This window comes from Phalacrocorax carbo, chromosome 29 (assembly GCF_963921805.1).
Source record: "Phalacrocorax carbo chromosome 29, bPhaCar2.1, whole genome shotgun sequence".
Lineage (NCBI taxonomy): Eukaryota > Metazoa > Chordata > Aves > Suliformes > Phalacrocoracidae > Phalacrocorax > Phalacrocorax carbo.
In genome coordinates, this window is record NC_087541.1 from 514,079 (window position 1) to 530,756 (window position 16,678).

Sequence of the window (16,678 nt, forward strand, 5' to 3'; positions counted from 1 at the left end):
GGCCGACCCAGGCATCTGAGACCCACAGCAGACACTGCGACACAGAGGGATTGAGCCACTCGGGGTTTAACGAGGGGGACCCCTAGATGAACCCAGGAGTCTGGGCACCCCCCCACCCACCCCCCAGGGGGACCCAGGCTTCCGGGGGCGCCTCACTGCTGGGGGTCACCCAGGGGAGCCGTGTGGGTCTCGTTGCCCTCCATGAGATCCTTGTAGCGTCGCTTGAAGAAGCCCACCTTGGGTGGGGAGAATTGGGGAGGGGGTGTGAGGGTGGGGTGGGGCAGGACAGGATGCCCCGCCCCAGCCCACGAGGGCGGGGCTCCCCAGGCCCCCCCCCCCCTCACCTTGTAGAGCGCCAGAACCACCAGCCCCAGCAGGACGAGCCCCCCCACGGTGCCCCCCAGGATGAGGGGCAGAGGGTTGGGGGACTCCAGGCGCTCCACCTCCGTCTGCACCTGTGGTGGGGGTGATGGCAGAGGGTCCCGTGGTCTGGGACCCCCACCCACCCCACGGCCACCCACGACCCAGGGCCAGGGTAGCCCCACCAATGGCCCCCATGACTCAAGGTCTGAGTTCCCCAACACACCCCCATGGCCCCCCACACCCCCAGGATGGGGACCCCCACCCACCCCACGGCCCCCCACACACCCAGGATGCGGACCCCCACCCACCCCACGGCCCCCCACACACCCAGGATGCGGACCCCCACCCACCCCACGGCCCCCCACACACCCAGGATGCGGACCCCCACCCACCCCACGGCCCCCCACACCCCCAGGATGGGGACCCCCACCCACCCCACGGCCCACCACACACCCAGGATGCGGACCCCCACCCACCCCACGGCCCCCCACACACCCAGGATGCGGACCCCCACCCACCCCACGGCCCCCCACACACCCAGGATGCGGACCCCCACCCACCCCACGGCCCCCCACACACCCAGGATGCGGACCCCCACCCACCCCACGGCCCCCCACACACCCAGGATGCGGACCCCCACCCACCCCACGGCCCACCACACACCCAGGATGCGGACCCCCACCCACCCCACGGCCCACCACACACCCAGGATGGGGACCCCCACCCACCCCACGGCCCCCCACACACCCAGGATGGGGACCCCCACCCACCCCACGGCCCCCCACACCCCCAGGATGGGGACCCCCACCCACCCCACGGCCCCACACACACCCGGGATGGGGACCCCCACCCACAGCTCACCTGGAGCTGGGTTTCCCCTGCCCTGTTCCAGTAGCGCCCCATGTCGTAGAGGACCTGGGCCGAGCTCTGCACGACCACCTTGGGCTGCTGGGCCTGGGGGAGATGTGGGGCAGCCGTGGGGCACGGAGGATTGCCGTGGGGCATGGGGGATCGCCATGGGGCACCCTGCCTCCCCGGGCCCCCCTCCCCCTTCCCCGGTTTGCCCCTTGTGGTGGGGTGGCCGGCGGGGTGCCGCCCCCGCCAGCCCCCCCGGCAGCCCCACAGCTGCCCCCTTACCTTTGCCACCCAGCCCAGGGCCAGGTGCCCCCCGAGCCTGAACCCCAGGGCCCGGGGGGGCTCCAGCTCCTTGACCTGGCACTGCAGCTCCCGGCAGGCGGCCACGGCGCAGTCCTGGGGGGGGGAGCGGGGTGGGTGGTGATGGGGGGGGCTGGGGGCAACCCCTGCCCCACACCCCCCGGGTATGGGGGGGCCGGCGCTCACCACGACAGGGCGCTCCTGCAGCCGCGAGGGGATGTCGGGGACCCCCAGCCCCGGGTGCTCGGCCACCACCTGACACTGCACCGGCTCCTGCTGGGGGGGGCAGGCGGGGGGACCCCGGTTCTGGGGACCCCCTTCCTGGGCCGCCCCTGCTTGGGGCCACCCCCCGCTTTGGGAGGCAGCTGGCGGGGGCCACCCCGATTTGGGGGGGGCTGGCTGATGGGGCCACCCCCATTTCTGGGGGAGGCAGTGGGGGGGTGGGGGGGGGGGAGCCGTTACCTGGTCAGGGGTCACCTCCAACTTCTCCCACAGCGGGGTCCCCCCCAGGGCGGAGGGGACCCGGAAGGTGACATTGATGGGGAGGCCCCGCTGGCCCAGGATCTTCACCTGCCGCGGGGAGGGGGACGGTGGGGACGGGGCCCCCGGTGGGAGCGGGGACCCGGGTGTCCGGGACCGCCCCCCTGCCCCTCACCTCACCTCGTAGTGGTGGGCGACGGTGGCGCTGGCGGGGGCCCCCGCGCGCGTCGAGACGTTGACGTACTTGGTGGACTCCGGGGCGCTGGTGGGGACGAGAGGGGACGTGGGGGGACGTGGGGGGGTGCGGCGGACCGGGGCCCGGGGCCTGGTGGGACGCTGGGGACGGGGGAGGCGGGGTGGTGGCACGTTGGGAACACGGGGACGGGGGGCAGGTGCCACGCGTGGGGTGGCGGGTGGCCCCGGGGGGGCGGGGGGGGGGCAGCCCCTACCTGGTGAGGACGAGGAAGACGCCGTACTTCACCGGGATCTGGGCGCGCTGCCCGCGGCCGCCCGGCGCCCCGTTGTCACTGCGGCAGAGGGGTGTCGCGTGGGTCTCCCCGTCCCGCGCCGCCCGCCCCCCGCCCCGCACCCCCAGCGCCCCTCACCTGCTGGCATTGGCCACCACCTCCAGCACGTCCCCCAGCTCCGCGTCGTGGGGCACGTCCAGGGTGAGGCTGAACACGACCTGTGGGACGGGACGCCTGGGGGTCACCCCCCGCCCCAGCTCGCGGCGACGCCCCCACGCACCCAACTGGGCTGGGGGACGCTGGGATCTGGGGACCTCCCACCTCGGTGTTGGGGTGGAAGATGGGGTGGTTGACGAGGCAGAGGGTCCTGCGCCACGACCCCTCCGCCGGCTCCGAGTTGCAGCGCAGGGAGGTCGACCTCCTGGAGGACTGAGAAAGCCCCGGGGGGGGCGGGGGGTGTCAGCGGTGGGATGGGGGGGTGGGGGGGAGACCGCTTTGGGCTCAGGGGCTGTCCAGAGGACAGCCGGAGGGGTCTTCTGTGGGGTCCTGAGAACATCTGGGAGGATTTAGGAGGCTACGTGGCCTTCTGGAGGGCTTGGGAGACATCTGGAAAGGCTTTGGGTGGACTAATGGGTGCCTGGGAGGTCTTGAGGACACCTGGAGGGGCTTGGGTGTATCGTGAGGACACCTGGAGGGGGTTCAGGAGGCCACATGGGCTTCTAGGGGGTCTTGAGGATATCTGGAGGGGTTTCTGGAGACCAGGTAGACTTCTGGGGATGTAGAGGCCACCTGGAGAGTGTTTGAAGGGGTGTGTCTTGAGGATATGGGAAGGGGCTTGGGGGGGTCTTGAGGACATCTGGAGAGGGTATGATGGGCTACATATAGTTCTTGGGGCTCTGAAGGACATCTGGAGGGGGTTCAGGAGGCCACATGGGCTTCTGGGGGATCTTGAGGACATGGGAGAGGGCTGGGCATCCACGGGACCTTGCTGGTGGTCTTGGAAGGGCTTTGGGAGGCCAAATGGGCTTCCAGAGGGTGTTGGGGACTTCTGGGGGGTCTTGGAGGCTCTGAAGGATTTTGGGGGGAGGGGTGGTGGTGTGGGGGTACCTGTAGGACCGCGGCTTTGCGGTAGGAGAGGGCCGCGGCGTGCTGCAGCTGGACAGTGGCCCTGTACGAGTCCTCCCCGCGGTTGCAGAGGGTGACGGTGATGCCCACCACGTCGGTCACCCCCACCACGACGGTTTCCAGCCTGCAGGGACATGGGGGGGGTGGGGCAGGTGGGGGTGGGCCCTGGCTTCCGGGGGTCTCCCCGACACAGGGAATGGCGGGACCTACCCCGAGAAGCTGAAGGAGATCTGGAGGTCGTCGACACAGACGTTGTCGGTGCCGCAGTCCTTCTCGAAGGGCAGCTGAGGAGATGCCTCGTCCGTCCGTCTGTCCATCCCCCGGGCAGCCGGCTGTCTGTCTGCCCTTCCTCTCCTTCACCCTCCAACCCCTCAGACAGCTGTCTGTCTGTCCGTCTGCCCACCCACCCTGTCTCGCCTTGGTCCTTCCACCCTTACATGCACACACGGGGATGTCCTTCCACATGGCCGTCCTTCCGTCCATCCTTGTGTCCTACCTGCCTCCCAACCCTCAATCCACCTCTCCCTTCGGCCTTCTGTCCCTCCTCCCTCCTGTCCCTGCGTCTGTCCCTCCTCCCGTTCACCACCTTCCCTTGGTTCCTCCCGTCCTCCCTCCCTCTCACCCATCCATCCCACCTCCATCTCTCCGTGGACCCGTCTGTCCTTCCTCTGTCCTGTCCTTCTGTCCATCCCACTTTTCCCTCCAACTATCTGTCCCTACTTCCGCTTGTTTCTTCTGCTCGTCCCATATGTCCTTCCCTCCATCCCTCCATCCCTCCCTCCATCCATCCCTCCCTCCCTCCCTCCATCCCTCCATCCATCCATCCCTCCCTCCCTCCCTCCCTCCATCCCTCCTTCCCTCCATCCCTCCATCCATCCATCCCTCCCTCCATCCCTCCATCCCTCCCTCCATCCCTCCCTCCCTCCATCCCTCCCTCCATCCCTCCATCCCTCCCTCCATCCCTCCCTCCATCCCTCCCTCCCTCCATCCCTCCCTCCATCCCTCCATCACTCCATCCCTCCATCCCTCCATCCCTCCATCCCTCCATCCCTCCACCCCTCCATCCATCCCTCCCTCCATCCCTCCATCCCTCCCTCCATCCCTCCCTCCCTCCCTCCATCCCTCCCTCCATCCATCCATCCCTCCATCCCTCCATCCCTCCATCCCTCCCTCCATCCCTCCCTCCATCCATCCATCCCTCCATCCCTCCATCCCTCCATCCCTCCATCCATCCCTCCCTCCATCCCTCCATCCATCCCTCCATCCATCCCTCCATCCCTCCATCCCTCCATCCCTCCCTCCATCCCTCCATCCCTCCATCCATCCCTCCATCCCTCCATCCCTCCATCCCTCCCTCCATCCCTCCATCCCTCCATCCATCCATCCCTCCCTCCACCCATCCCGCCTCTTCCTCCGATCCTCACAGCCCCCCAGCCCGACGCCCCCCCGCCGCTCCCCCTCAGCCCCCCCGCCGTGGGGTGCCCCCCAGAGCCTACCGTGCCCACGGCCACCGTCTCCGAGTCCTCGCTCAAGGCCGGCCGCAGGCCGCCGGCCACCCTGACGGGGTCCCCCGTGGCATCGTAGATGAGGCGCAGCACCAGGGGGGTCAGCGTGTCTCGGGGACACCCCTGCCCGGCACGGAGACCGCCGTGTCCCCGGGACGGTGCCGTGGGGCGGGCGACCCTCCCGCCCCGGCCACCCCGCCGGGGCCTGTCCCCGCACCCACCCTGAAGGCGACGGCGAAGGTCTGGCACCTCCGCCCCACGCCCAGCTGGAGGGTCCCGTTTCGGACGGCGCCGCTGCCGGCAAAGACGGCCCGCACCATCGCCCGGCCGGGGTCCAGCGCCGCCCGGTACCGCAGCGTGGTGGAAAGCTGGTTGCCTGCGGGGAGAGGGAGGGGAAGGTGCGTGGCCGGGGTCTCCGGCAGCCCCCCAGGGTGGCGGCGAAGGGGGAGCCGGAGAGCCGGGTGGATTTTGGAGGGTCTTCCGGCTGTCAGGAGGTGGTTTAGGAGGCCACGCGGACTTCTGGGAGATCTGGGAACACCTGGAGTGGGCGGGACTGGGGATCTGGAGTGGGACTGGGGCTCTTGAGGACATCTGGAGCAGCTTTGTAAAGGCAGATGGACACCTGGGGTCTTGGGAGACACCTGGAGCGGCTTTGGGATGGCAGACAGGCTTCTGGTGGGTCCTGAGAACATCTGGAGGGGGCGCAGGAGGCCAGCTGGACCTCTGGGGGGTTCCTAGGGGCTACCGGGACAGCCTCTGGGAGGAGAGGTGGACTGCTGGGGGTCTTGAGACGATGGGAGGGGGTTTGGGGAGTCCATGTACACTTCTGGGGGGCCTTGGGGACACTTGCAGGTGCTTTGGGGACGCGGATGGACATCTGAGCGGTCTCACCAAAGTTGTCAGGGGTTTTCTTGGTGCTGAGGAAGCAGATGTCAGCCTTGGCCACTTCTCCCTTGGGCGCTTCCTCCTCCTGACAGTCAAAGGCGGCCTTGGGGATCTCCTGGGGCTGGAAAGCCACCGTCACACGGACCCTCAGCAGCGGCTGGGACCTGGTGGGGACAAGCGGAGGGGGGTTGGCGGCAGCCACTGCCTCCTCCACGGAAGGTCCCCGGTGGGTCCCCTGGGCGCACCTGAGCAGCAGGACCTGTCCCCGGGCGCCCACGGCCACGTCCGGCAGCCTGTCCCCCGTCAGGTCCCGGCCACCGCTGATGGCCTGCCCAAAATAGCGTGGCCCGCTGGAGAACTGGGCGCCTGAGACGCGCTGGGGGAGACAGAGGCGCCAGGGCGGGTGAGACATCTCTGGTGCGCAAGGTATTCCCGGCCCCTGGGACACCTTCAGCAGCTGGAGCGTCTCCAGCGCCCAGGGCACCTCCAGCACCCACAGCACCTCCAGCACCCAGGGCACCTCCAGCACCCACAACACCTCCAGCACCCAGGGCACCTCCAGCACCCAGGGCACCTCCAGCACCCACAACACCTCCAGCACCCACAACACCTCCAGCACCCACAACACCTCCAGCACCCAGGGCACCTCCAGCACCCAGGGCACCTCCAGCACCCACAACACCTCCAGCACCCAGGGCACCTCCAGCACCCACAACACCTCCAGCACCCACAACACCTCCAGCACCCAGGGCATCTCCAGCACCCACAACACCTCCAGCACCCACAACACCTCCAGCACCCAGGGCACCTCCAGCACCCACAACACCTCCAGCACCCACAACACCTCCAGCACCCACAACACCTCCAGCACCCAGGGCACCTCCAGCACCCAGGGCATCTCCAGCACCCACAACACCTCCAGCACCCAGGGCACCTCCAGCACCCACAACACCTCCAGCACCCACAACACCTCCAGCACCCACAACACCTCCAGCGCCCAGGGCACCTCCAGCACCCAGGGCATCTCCAGCACCCACAACACCTCCAGCACCCACAACATCTCCAGCACCCACGACACCTCCAGCACCCACAACACCTCCAGCACCCAGGGCACCTCCAGCACCCACAACACCTCCAGCACCCACAACACCTCCAGCACCCACAACACCTCCAGCACCCAGGGCACCTCCAGCACCCAGGGCACCTCCAGCACCCACAACACCTCCAGCACCCACAACACCTCCAGCACCCAAGACGTCCCCACCACCCTGGCCTTCTCCGCCCCCCAGCAGGCACCCGCCACCTGGGCCGTGCCACCCCCAGGACCAGGGGTCGGGCGGGGGGGTCTCACCTGGCTGTACCGGGGGGCAACGCCGCCCCGCATCCCGTGGAAGACGTAGACGGCCCCTCGCTCCCCATCCTCCAGCGGGGCCCCCACGGCCACGTCGGGCCACTGGTCCCCGTTGACGTCCCCCAGGCGCGCCAGGCTGGCCCCAAAGCGCCCCAAGAGGTGCCCGGGCTGGCCCTGCAGCGTCTGCTGGCACCGCAGCTGGCTGCCCTGGGGGGACCGAGGCGCTGGGTGCCCCCCTCTGCCCACCCTGGGGCAAGGGGGGGGCGGGGTGGGGGTCTCCTACCTTCAGCTTCAGGGTGCAGACGTGCACGCGGCCCCCGCTGTCAGACCCATAGAACATGGGGGCCCCCACCAGCACCGCCTCGTCCCAGCCGTCCCCGTCGGCATCCAGCGCGCACAGGGACGCCCCGAAGTAGGAGCCCACCTGCGGGGAGACGTGGCCGTGGGGCTGGCCGGGGGGGGGAGGCCCCCCCACAACGCCCCCCCGTCCCCTCCCTGCGGCCCCACCGTTACCTGCGGCCCCGTGGCATCGGCCAGGAGTGTCCAGCCAGCCCGGGGGCTGCGCAGGCGGAAGAGGAGGAGGCGGCCAACGTGGCGGTAGCGGGGGGCCCCCAGCGCCAGCGCCCGCCCGCCCTCCAGGGAGAGGGACTCGGCCGCGTAGCCTGCTCACACGGGGGTCAGTGCGGGACCCTCCTGGGGGGGCCAGCACCCCGGGACACTTGCAGGGATGCCGATGGCCCCAGGAGCTCATGGGGGCACCGACGTCCCCAGGAGCTCATGGGGGCACCGACGTCCCCACGACCTCATGGGGGCACCAACATCCCCAGGACCTCATGGGGGCACCAACGTCCCCAGGACCTCATGGGGGCACCAACGTCCCCACGACCTCATGGGGGCACCAACGTCCCCACGACCTCATGGGGGCACCAACGTCCCCATGACCTCATGGGGGCACCAACGTCCCCAGGACCTCATGAGGGCACCAATGTCCCCATGACCTCATGGGGGCACCAACGTCCCCAGGACCTCATGGGGGCACCAACGTCCCCACGACCTCATGGGGGCACCAACATCCCCAGGACCTCATGGGGGCACCAACATCCCCAGGACCTCATGGGGGCACCAACGTCCCCAGGATCCTCATGGGGGCACCAACGTCCCCAGGATCCTCATGGGGGCACCAACGTCCCCAGGACCTCATGGGGGCACCAACGTCCCCAGGATCCTCATGAGGTCACCAACGTCCCCAGGACCTCATGGGGGCACCAACGTCCCCACGACCTCATGGGGGCACCAATGTCCCCAGGACCTCATGGGGGCACCAACGTCCCCAGGACCTCATGGGGGCACCAACGTCCCCACAACCTCATGGGGGCACCAACGTCCCCACGACCTCATGGGGTCACCAATGTCCCCACGACCTCATGGGGGCACCAACGTCCCCAGGATCCTCATGAGGTCACCAACGTCCCCAGGACCTCATGGGGTCACCAATGTCCCCAGGATCCTCATGGGGGCACCAACGTCCCCAGGACCTCATGGGGTCTACCAATGTCCCCACGACCTCATGGGGGCACCAACGTCCCCAGGACCTCATGGGGTCACCAATGTCCCCACGACCTCATGGGGGCACCAACGTCCCCAGGACCTCATGGGGTCACCAATGTCCCCACGACCTCATGGGGGCACCAACGTCCCCAGGATCCTCATGAGGTCACCAACGTCCCCAGGACCTCATGGGGTCACCAATGTCCCCAGGATCCTCATGGGGGCACCAACGTCCCCACGACCTCATGGGGTCTACCAATGTCCCCACGACCTCATGGGGGCACCAACGTCCCCAGGACCTCATGGGGTCTACCAATGTCCCCACGACCTCATGGGGGCACCAACGTCCCCAAGACACCTGTGGGGACACTGATGTCCCCAGCACACTCATGGGGACCCTCCCCGGGGCCCAACGTCCCCAAGAACCTGATGGGAACCCAACGTCCCCAGCCCCAGATGGAAGCCCTCCAGAGGATGCTGACGTTCCCAGGACCCTCACGGGGGACACCGCCATCCCCAGGACCCTGGCGGGGCCCTCTCCGTCCCCGTCCCAGGCAGCCCGTACCCAAGTAGGCGTCGTTCATGTCCCCAGCGTCTTGGGACACGTTGACGAAGGTGGCCTTCCCACTGCTGTCGTAGACAAAGACCCCTCCGGACCAGTCGTAGGCACCCACCGCTCCCAGTACGGGCCCCTCCTGCCCCAGTAAAGATGGGGAGCGGGGAGAGGAGTCAGTCCTGCCCCCGGGACGCCCCGTGGGTGAGGGGACAGTCTTGGGTGGCCGGGGGACGCTTACGGGGGTGATCAGGGCGCTGAAGCCCTCCTGGGCCATCTCCAGCTGGAAGGAGCTGCTCTGGGCAGACTGGGTGCCTGGGGGGAGGCGGGGGTGAGCGGGGGGGCACCCGCTGCACCACCCCCCCCCCAGACACCCCCCGGTCGTCCCCCCCAGCTCTCCGGTACCCTCGATGGCGAAGATCTTCTCCTGCAGCTGGTTCTGGATGCCTTGCAGGGCATCGAAGTTGTCCACCCGGAAGACGTGGTCCTTGCTGGGTTGAGAGGCGATGGTGCGGAGCTCTTCTTCGGCGGCTGGATCCCTGAAGGCATTGCCCACCTGCGTTTGGGGAGGGGAGGCCGGGTGGAGGAGGCTGGCCGGAGGGAGGGACAGAGAGGTGTGGGGAGGGAAGGCAGGCTGGATGGAGGGGGGGTTGGAGAGGGAGGGATGGACGGGCCTGAACAGAATGGGTGGAGGTGGTCAGAGATGGGTGGGTGGGTGGGTGGAGATGTTTACAGGTGATGGATGGATGGATGGATGGAAGGATGGATGGAGGGAGGGATGGAGGGAGGGAGGGATGGAGGGATGGCTGGGGATGGCTGGGGATGGATGGATGGATGGATGGATGGGAGATGGATGGATGGATGGATGGATGGAGGGATGGATGGATGGATGGATGGATGGAGGGATGGATGGATGGATGGGAGATGGATGGATGGATGGATGGATGGATGGATGGATGGATGGATGGATGGATGGATGGGGATGGATGGATGGATGGTGGGAGATGGATGGATGGATGGATGGATGGATGGATGGATGGATGGATGGATGGATGGATGGATGGATGGATGGATGGATGAAGGTAATTTTGGAGATGTTTGGAGATGAACACAGGTGCTTGTAGATGGCTGGATGGCCAGAGGCTTGTGATAATGGACATGTGTGGAGATGTATGGCAGACGGATGGATGGGTGCATGGATGGATGGGGAGGGATGGGGCTGGATGGGGATGGATGGATGGATGGATGGAGGGAGGGAGGGATGGATGGATGGAGGGAGGGAGGGATGGATGGAGGGATGGAGGGATGGATGGATGGATGGATGGATGGATGGATGGAGGGAGGGAGGGATGGATGGATGGATGGATGGATGGATGGATGGATGGATGGATGGATGGGAGATGGATGGATGGTGGGAGATGGATGGATGGATGGATGGATGGATGGATGGATGGATGGATGGATGGATGGATGGATGGATGGATGGATGGATGGGAGATGGATGGATGGTGGGAGATGATGGATGGATGGATGGATGGATGGATGGATGGATGGATGGATGGATGGATGGATGGATGGATGGATGGATGGGGGATGGATGGGAGATGGATGGATGGATGGATGGATGGATGGATGGATGGATGGATGGATGGATGGGGGATGGATGGATGGGAGATGGATGGATGGGAGATGGATGGATGGAGGGATGGATGGATGGAGGGATGGATGGGAGATGGATGGATGGAGGGATGGATGGATGGAGGGATGGATGGAGATGGATGGAGATGGATGGAGATGGATGGAGATGGATGGAGATGGATGGAGATGGATGGAGATGGATGGATGGGAGATAGATGGATGGATGGATGGATGGATGGATGGATGGATGGATGGATGGATGGATGGATGGAGGGATGGAGGGATGGAGGGATGGAGGGATGGAGGGATGGAGGGATGGAGGGATGGCTGTGTTTAAAAAGGTTTTGGTGGTTGAATGGCTGGAGAGGTTTAGAGATAGACAAATGGATGGCTGGATGGGCAGATGTGTTTGGGACAGCTAGTTGCTTGGGGGTAGCTGGTTTGTGCCTGCAGGTTCCTCACCCCGATGGCGTAGCGGGTGATCCCCATCTGCTGAGCCAGTGGGATGACTTCTGAGTACTCCATTCTGTCATCATACTTCTTCCCATCCGTGATCACAATGAGGATCTTGCTGGCATCTTTTCGGGCCCCTTTTTCAGGGATGAACATCTGCGTCCTGTGCCAGGGAAGGAGGATGCAAAGGATGGGGGTCGCCCTTTCACCCCATGGCGGGGGGGGTGGTGGTGACAGGTGCTAGAGGTTGTGGTGGGGGACAACACCGGACTCACAGGACTTCCCAGATGGCGGTGGCAGTGCGGGTGGGGCCCTGGAGCTGATGCACCTGATCCAGCAGCACGATGGGGTTGTGGGACCTCCGGAAGGTTTTGAAGTCGAAGTGGTTCAAGACGATACTGGAGAACTGGGTGAGAGCAAACTGGGGGGGGGTGGGCAGGGGAGAGAGAATGCGGGGACATGCTGGTGGGCACACAACCACCACGGCAGCAGCCTCCCAAAATGCCACCCCATTGCCAACAGGGAAGAGCAGCCCAACCACCACGGCTTGCAAGGAGCCACGTCAACATCAACGGAGACACCCCCCCCCCCCCCCCCCCGAGATGACACCCCGCCTTATGAAGAGCCATTTGGGGGAGTCACTGCCACCGCCTGGGCAGGTGGTACCTGTGTGTCGGTGCCCTTGAAGCGCTTCATCACCTCTGTGATGAAGGTCTTCATCGTCCTGAACTCCCACGGATGGATGCTGCCTGAACCATCGATGAGGAACACCACATCCGAGAAGCCCTTGGGACACCCTGCGGGGTGGGGGGGCGGCAGGGGGCACAGAGTCATCCCCGTGGGCCACCGGGCCAGGATGCCCCCAACGCATCCCTCCCCCAGTGACCCCCATACCTGGCGGGGCATCGGGGAGGCGCTGGAGCTGCTGGAGGTTGCTGTCAAGGAGGATGCAGAAGCCGTTGAGGTAGACGTTCTTCCCGCAGGTTTGGGGCACCGTGGGGGCGCAGGCCTGGGTTGGGGGGGGACGGGGACACCCAAAATCAGCAGGATGGGGTCTGGGGGGGCAATACTCGGGGCACCACCAGGGGTGGCCACATTTTGGGTGGGGAGGCAGGGCGGTCCCCTTGATATCACCCCAGAAAGACCAGTTTTGGGTGCAACCTCCTTCGTACCATCCCCAAAGGGCCAAATTTGGGCATGATCTCCATGACTTTACCCTGGACTCACCGCTTTCAGGGTGCAATCCCATCCCCCCCCACATTGCCCAGGTCAGCCCAATTTGGGGGGGGACACCCCATCACCTCCACCCACCCCACCCCCCCCCAAGCCCCCCGCCCCCATACTCACCAGAGCCTTGGTGTCCCCAGAAGCCAGCGCTAACCCCAGGGATGCATTGACAGCTCCTGGGGGTCCTAGACAGAGATGGGGTGAGACCATCTTCCTCCTCCTCGGGGACCTGAACGTCCGGTTTTGGGGGCATGGGGGGGGGACAGGGGGGGACACGGGGGGGGTGGGCGGAGGGGGTGGCTCACCGGAGACAGGGACCTCCTGGCACTTCCCCGAGAGGTGCCGGCACAGGTAAATCATCCCCGTCTGGCTGACGGCGCCGCGCTGCAATGGGGCGCCCACGAGGATCCTGTCCGGGGAGGGTGAAAGCGGTGGCGGGGGGGGGGGGGAGAGGTTTTGGGGGTCCCCTCCCCAACCCTGGGGCTGCGCCCCTCCCCACCTTACCCGCCGTCATCGGTGGTGCCGAACTGAGCCACGGCCTGCCCGAAAGCCCCGCTGGCATCGCCGTGAAACGCCACCGCCGTCTCCACGTCCACCCCGGAGCCGCAGCAGGAGGTCAGCACTGCCGGGGAGGGGGGGGCACAGTGACCCCAGGCGTCCGGGGGCCGCCCCCACACCCACCCAGGGGACCCAGGCGTCCGGGCACCCACCTGCCCCCAGGCAGGCGAGCAGAGCCCGCGGCTCCATGTCGCGTCGGGAGGGGATGACGGGAGCAGGGGCTGAAGCAGAAGTTGGGGGTGGGGGCAGGAGGGGAAGGAAGTGATGGGGAGGAGGGCAGGAATTTGGGAAGAAAAAGATAAAATTGGGGTGAAACAGAAAGATCAGGAAATGGGGGAGAAAAGGGCAAAGAGAAAGGAGGGAGGGGAAAGATGGATGGGGTGCAGGCGGAGAGAGCACAGCTGGATGGGGTGCAGGCGGAGAGAGCACAGCTGGATGGGGTGCAGGTGAAGAGACAACAGCTGGATGGGGTACAGGCGGAGAGACAACAGCTGGATGGGGTGCAGGCGGAGAGACAACAGCTGGATGGGGTACAGGTGGAGAAAGCACAGCTGGATGGGGTGCAGGCGGAGAGACAACAGCTGGATGGGGTACAGGCGGAGAAAGCACAGCTGGATGGGGTGCAGGCGGAGAAAGCACAGCTGGATGGGGTGCAGGCGGAGAGACAACAGCTGGATGGGGTGCAGGCGGAGAGAGCACAGCTGGATGGGGTGCAGGCGGAGAGAGCACAGCTGGATGGGGTGCAGGCGGAGAAAGCACAGCTGGATGGGGTACAGGCGGAGAAAGCACAGCTGGATGGGGTGCAGGCGGAGAGACAACAGCTGGATGGGGTACAGGCGGAGAAAGCACAGCTGGATGGGGTGCAGGCGGAGAAAGCACAGCTGGATGGGGTGCAGGCGCAGAGAGCACAGCTGGATGGGGTGCAGGCGGAGAGACAACAGCTGGATGGGGTGCAGGCGGAGAGAGCACAGCTGGATGGGGTGCAGGCGGAGAGAGCACAGCTGGATGGGGTGCAGGCGGAGAGACAACAGCTGGATGGGGTGCAGGCGGAGAGACAACAGCTGGATGGGGTGCAGGTGAAGAGACAACAGCTGGATGGGGTACAGGCGGAGAGACAACAGCTGGATGGGGTGCAGGCGGAGAGACAACAGCTGGATGGGGTGCAGGCGGAGAGAGCACAGCTGGATGGGGTGCAGGCGGAGAGAGCACAGCTGGATGGGGTGCAGGCGGAGAGACAACAGCTGGATGGGGTACAGGCGGAGAGAGCACAGCTGGATGGGGTGCAGCCGTGGGGTGGGGGTTACCCGGTGCTGGGGCGCGGCTGGCTGGGTGTCATCCTTCTTTCAGGGTGTCACCCCCACCCCCACCAGCTTTCACAACCCCGGCGGGCACCAGCGGCCTGTTGCACAACGGCGGCGGCTCGAGGCGACGTCACCGTCCCACCCCTGCCCCCGACGGGGAGGTGAGTCCTTCCCACCCCCCCTGGAAGTTGCTGCCATCTGGGCCCCCACAACTTCCTTCCCGCGGTGCCGGCGCTTCTGCCTGCTGGGGGCAGGGCGAGATGAGGCAGGTGGGGGTGTCGTCCATCTGTCCGTCCGTCTCCAACCTTCTCTATCCGGTTGTCAGTCCCCAAACATCGCCAGCCACCCACCCATCCATCCATCCAACCCAACACATCTCCATCCATCCATCCCAGAACATCTCCATCTGTCCGTCCATCCGTCCATCCATCCTGAAACAGCTCCATCTGTCCATCCATCCATCCATCCATCCATCCATCCGTCCATCCATCCCAGAACATCTCCATCTGTCCATCCATCCGTCCATCCATCCCAGAACATCTCCATCTGTCCATCCATCCGTCCATCCATCCCAGAACATCTCCATCTGTCCATCCATCCGTCCATCCATCCCAGAACATCTCCATCTGTCCATCCATCCGTCCATCCATCCCAGAACATCTCCATCTGTCCATCCATCCGTCCATCCATCCCAGAACATCTCCATCTGTCCATCCATCCGTCCATCCATCCCAGAACATCTCCATCTGTCCATCCATCCGTCCATCCATCCCAGAACATCTCCATCTGTCCATCCATCCGTCCATCCATCCCAGAACATCTCCATCTGTCCATCCATCCGTCCATCCATCCCAGAACATCTCCATCTGTCCATCCATCCGTCCATCCATCCCAGAACATCTCCATCTGTCCATCCATCCGTCCATCCATCCCAGAACATCTCCATCTGTCCATCCATCCGTCCATCCATCCCAGAACATCTCCATCTGTCCATCCATCCGTCCATCCATCCATCCATCCCAGAACATCTCCATCTGTCCATCCATCCGTCCATCCATCCCAGAACATCTCCATCTGTCCATCCATCCATCCCAGAACATCTCCATCTGTCCATCCATCCGTCCATCCATCCATCCATCCCTCCATCCATCCATCCATCCGTCCATCCATCCGTCCATCCATCCATCCATCCCAGAACATCTCCATCTGTCCATCCATCCATCTACCCCAGAACATCTCCATCTGTCCATCCATCCATCTACCCCAGAACATCTCCATCTGTCCATCCATCCGTCCATCCATCCATCTACCCCAGAACATCTCCATCTGTCCATCCATCCGTCCATCCATCCATCTACCCCAGAACATCTCCATCTGTCCATCCATCCATCTACCCCAGAACATCTCCATCCACCCACCAACCCACGCACTCACCCCAAAACAGCTCCCCCCACCCCAGCAGCCCCCACAACGGTGCACCCCCAGGGACCTCTCCAGCCCCTCTGGCCCACCGAGGGTCACCGAGGGTGGGGACAAGGCACGGGGCGAGCTGTCACCAGGTGCTGCGTTGGAGGAACCGACACACCCCCCCCCCGCTGAGTCACGGCCACCAGCCAATGTGTCACCCCATCTCCCCACGGGGTTTCCCAACTGCCTGCCTTGTCACCCCCAACCCCCCCCCCTTGACCCACGGCCATTGGCCAACCTCCTGCCCCACCCTTCCATCGGCACCGAGTGACCACCAGCCGCCCCACGGCTGACCCGCTTGGGGTGGGGAAGGCCCTCGGGGGGTGGGGGGGGCTTCCGCTGTTGGCCACCACTGCACCCTGCGTCATCCAGGTCCCCATGGCCCCTCGTGGCTGACCCCTACGGGGTCTATAGGGCCACCCCATAACTGCTATAGGGTCTGTGCATTCCCTCCCCACCACTATGGGGTCCATAGGGCCACCCCACAAGCACTGTAGGGTCTATGTGACCCCCACACACCCCTATGGGGTCCATAGGGCCACCCCACAAGTGCTATAGGGTCTATGTGAACCCACACACACCCCTATGGGGTCTATAGGGCC

At 65.6% G+C, this 16,678-nt stretch overlaps 1 protein-coding gene across 6 annotated transcripts; it reads right to left on the minus strand.

Annotated features, from left to right (window-relative positions):
* Positions 1-50: 50 nt before the first annotated feature.
* On the minus strand, positions 51-14,703 carry LOC135318355 (integrin alpha-X-like). Of its 6 annotated transcripts, none has more exons than XM_064475563.1 (30): positions 14,613-14,703; positions 13,255-13,372; positions 13,056-13,159; positions 12,871-12,935; positions 12,418-12,532; positions 12,190-12,320; positions 11,799-11,944; positions 11,533-11,686; positions 9,838-9,988; positions 9,674-9,747; positions 9,445-9,574; positions 7,845-7,993; positions 7,615-7,755; positions 7,332-7,538; positions 6,226-6,356; positions 5,987-6,144; positions 5,317-5,471; positions 5,087-5,218; positions 3,801-3,874; positions 3,573-3,714; positions 2,787-2,894; positions 2,604-2,683; positions 2,448-2,525; positions 2,179-2,260; positions 1,981-2,088; positions 1,705-1,794; positions 1,501-1,614; positions 1,225-1,317; positions 345-455; positions 51-236 (listed from the first exon to the last, which is right to left on the minus strand). In XM_064475563.1, exons 3-30 carry the CDS (start codon positions 13,108-13,110, stop codon positions 153-155), a joined length of 3,258 nt encoding a protein of 1,085 aa, XP_064331633.1. In that variant the 5' UTR covers positions 13,111-13,159; positions 13,255-13,372; positions 14,613-14,703; the 3' UTR covers positions 51-152. The 6 variants fall into 6 exon arrangements, with proteins under 6 accessions (XP_064331633.1, XP_064331630.1, XP_064331629.1 ...); XM_064475560.1 differs by lacking the exon at positions 14,613-14,703 and adding an exon at positions 13,461-13,794 and having other exon boundaries at positions 1,705-1,791; XM_064475559.1 differs by lacking the exon at positions 14,613-14,703 and adding an exon at positions 13,461-13,790.
* Between the last annotated feature and the right edge of the window lie 1,975 nt (positions 14,704-16,678).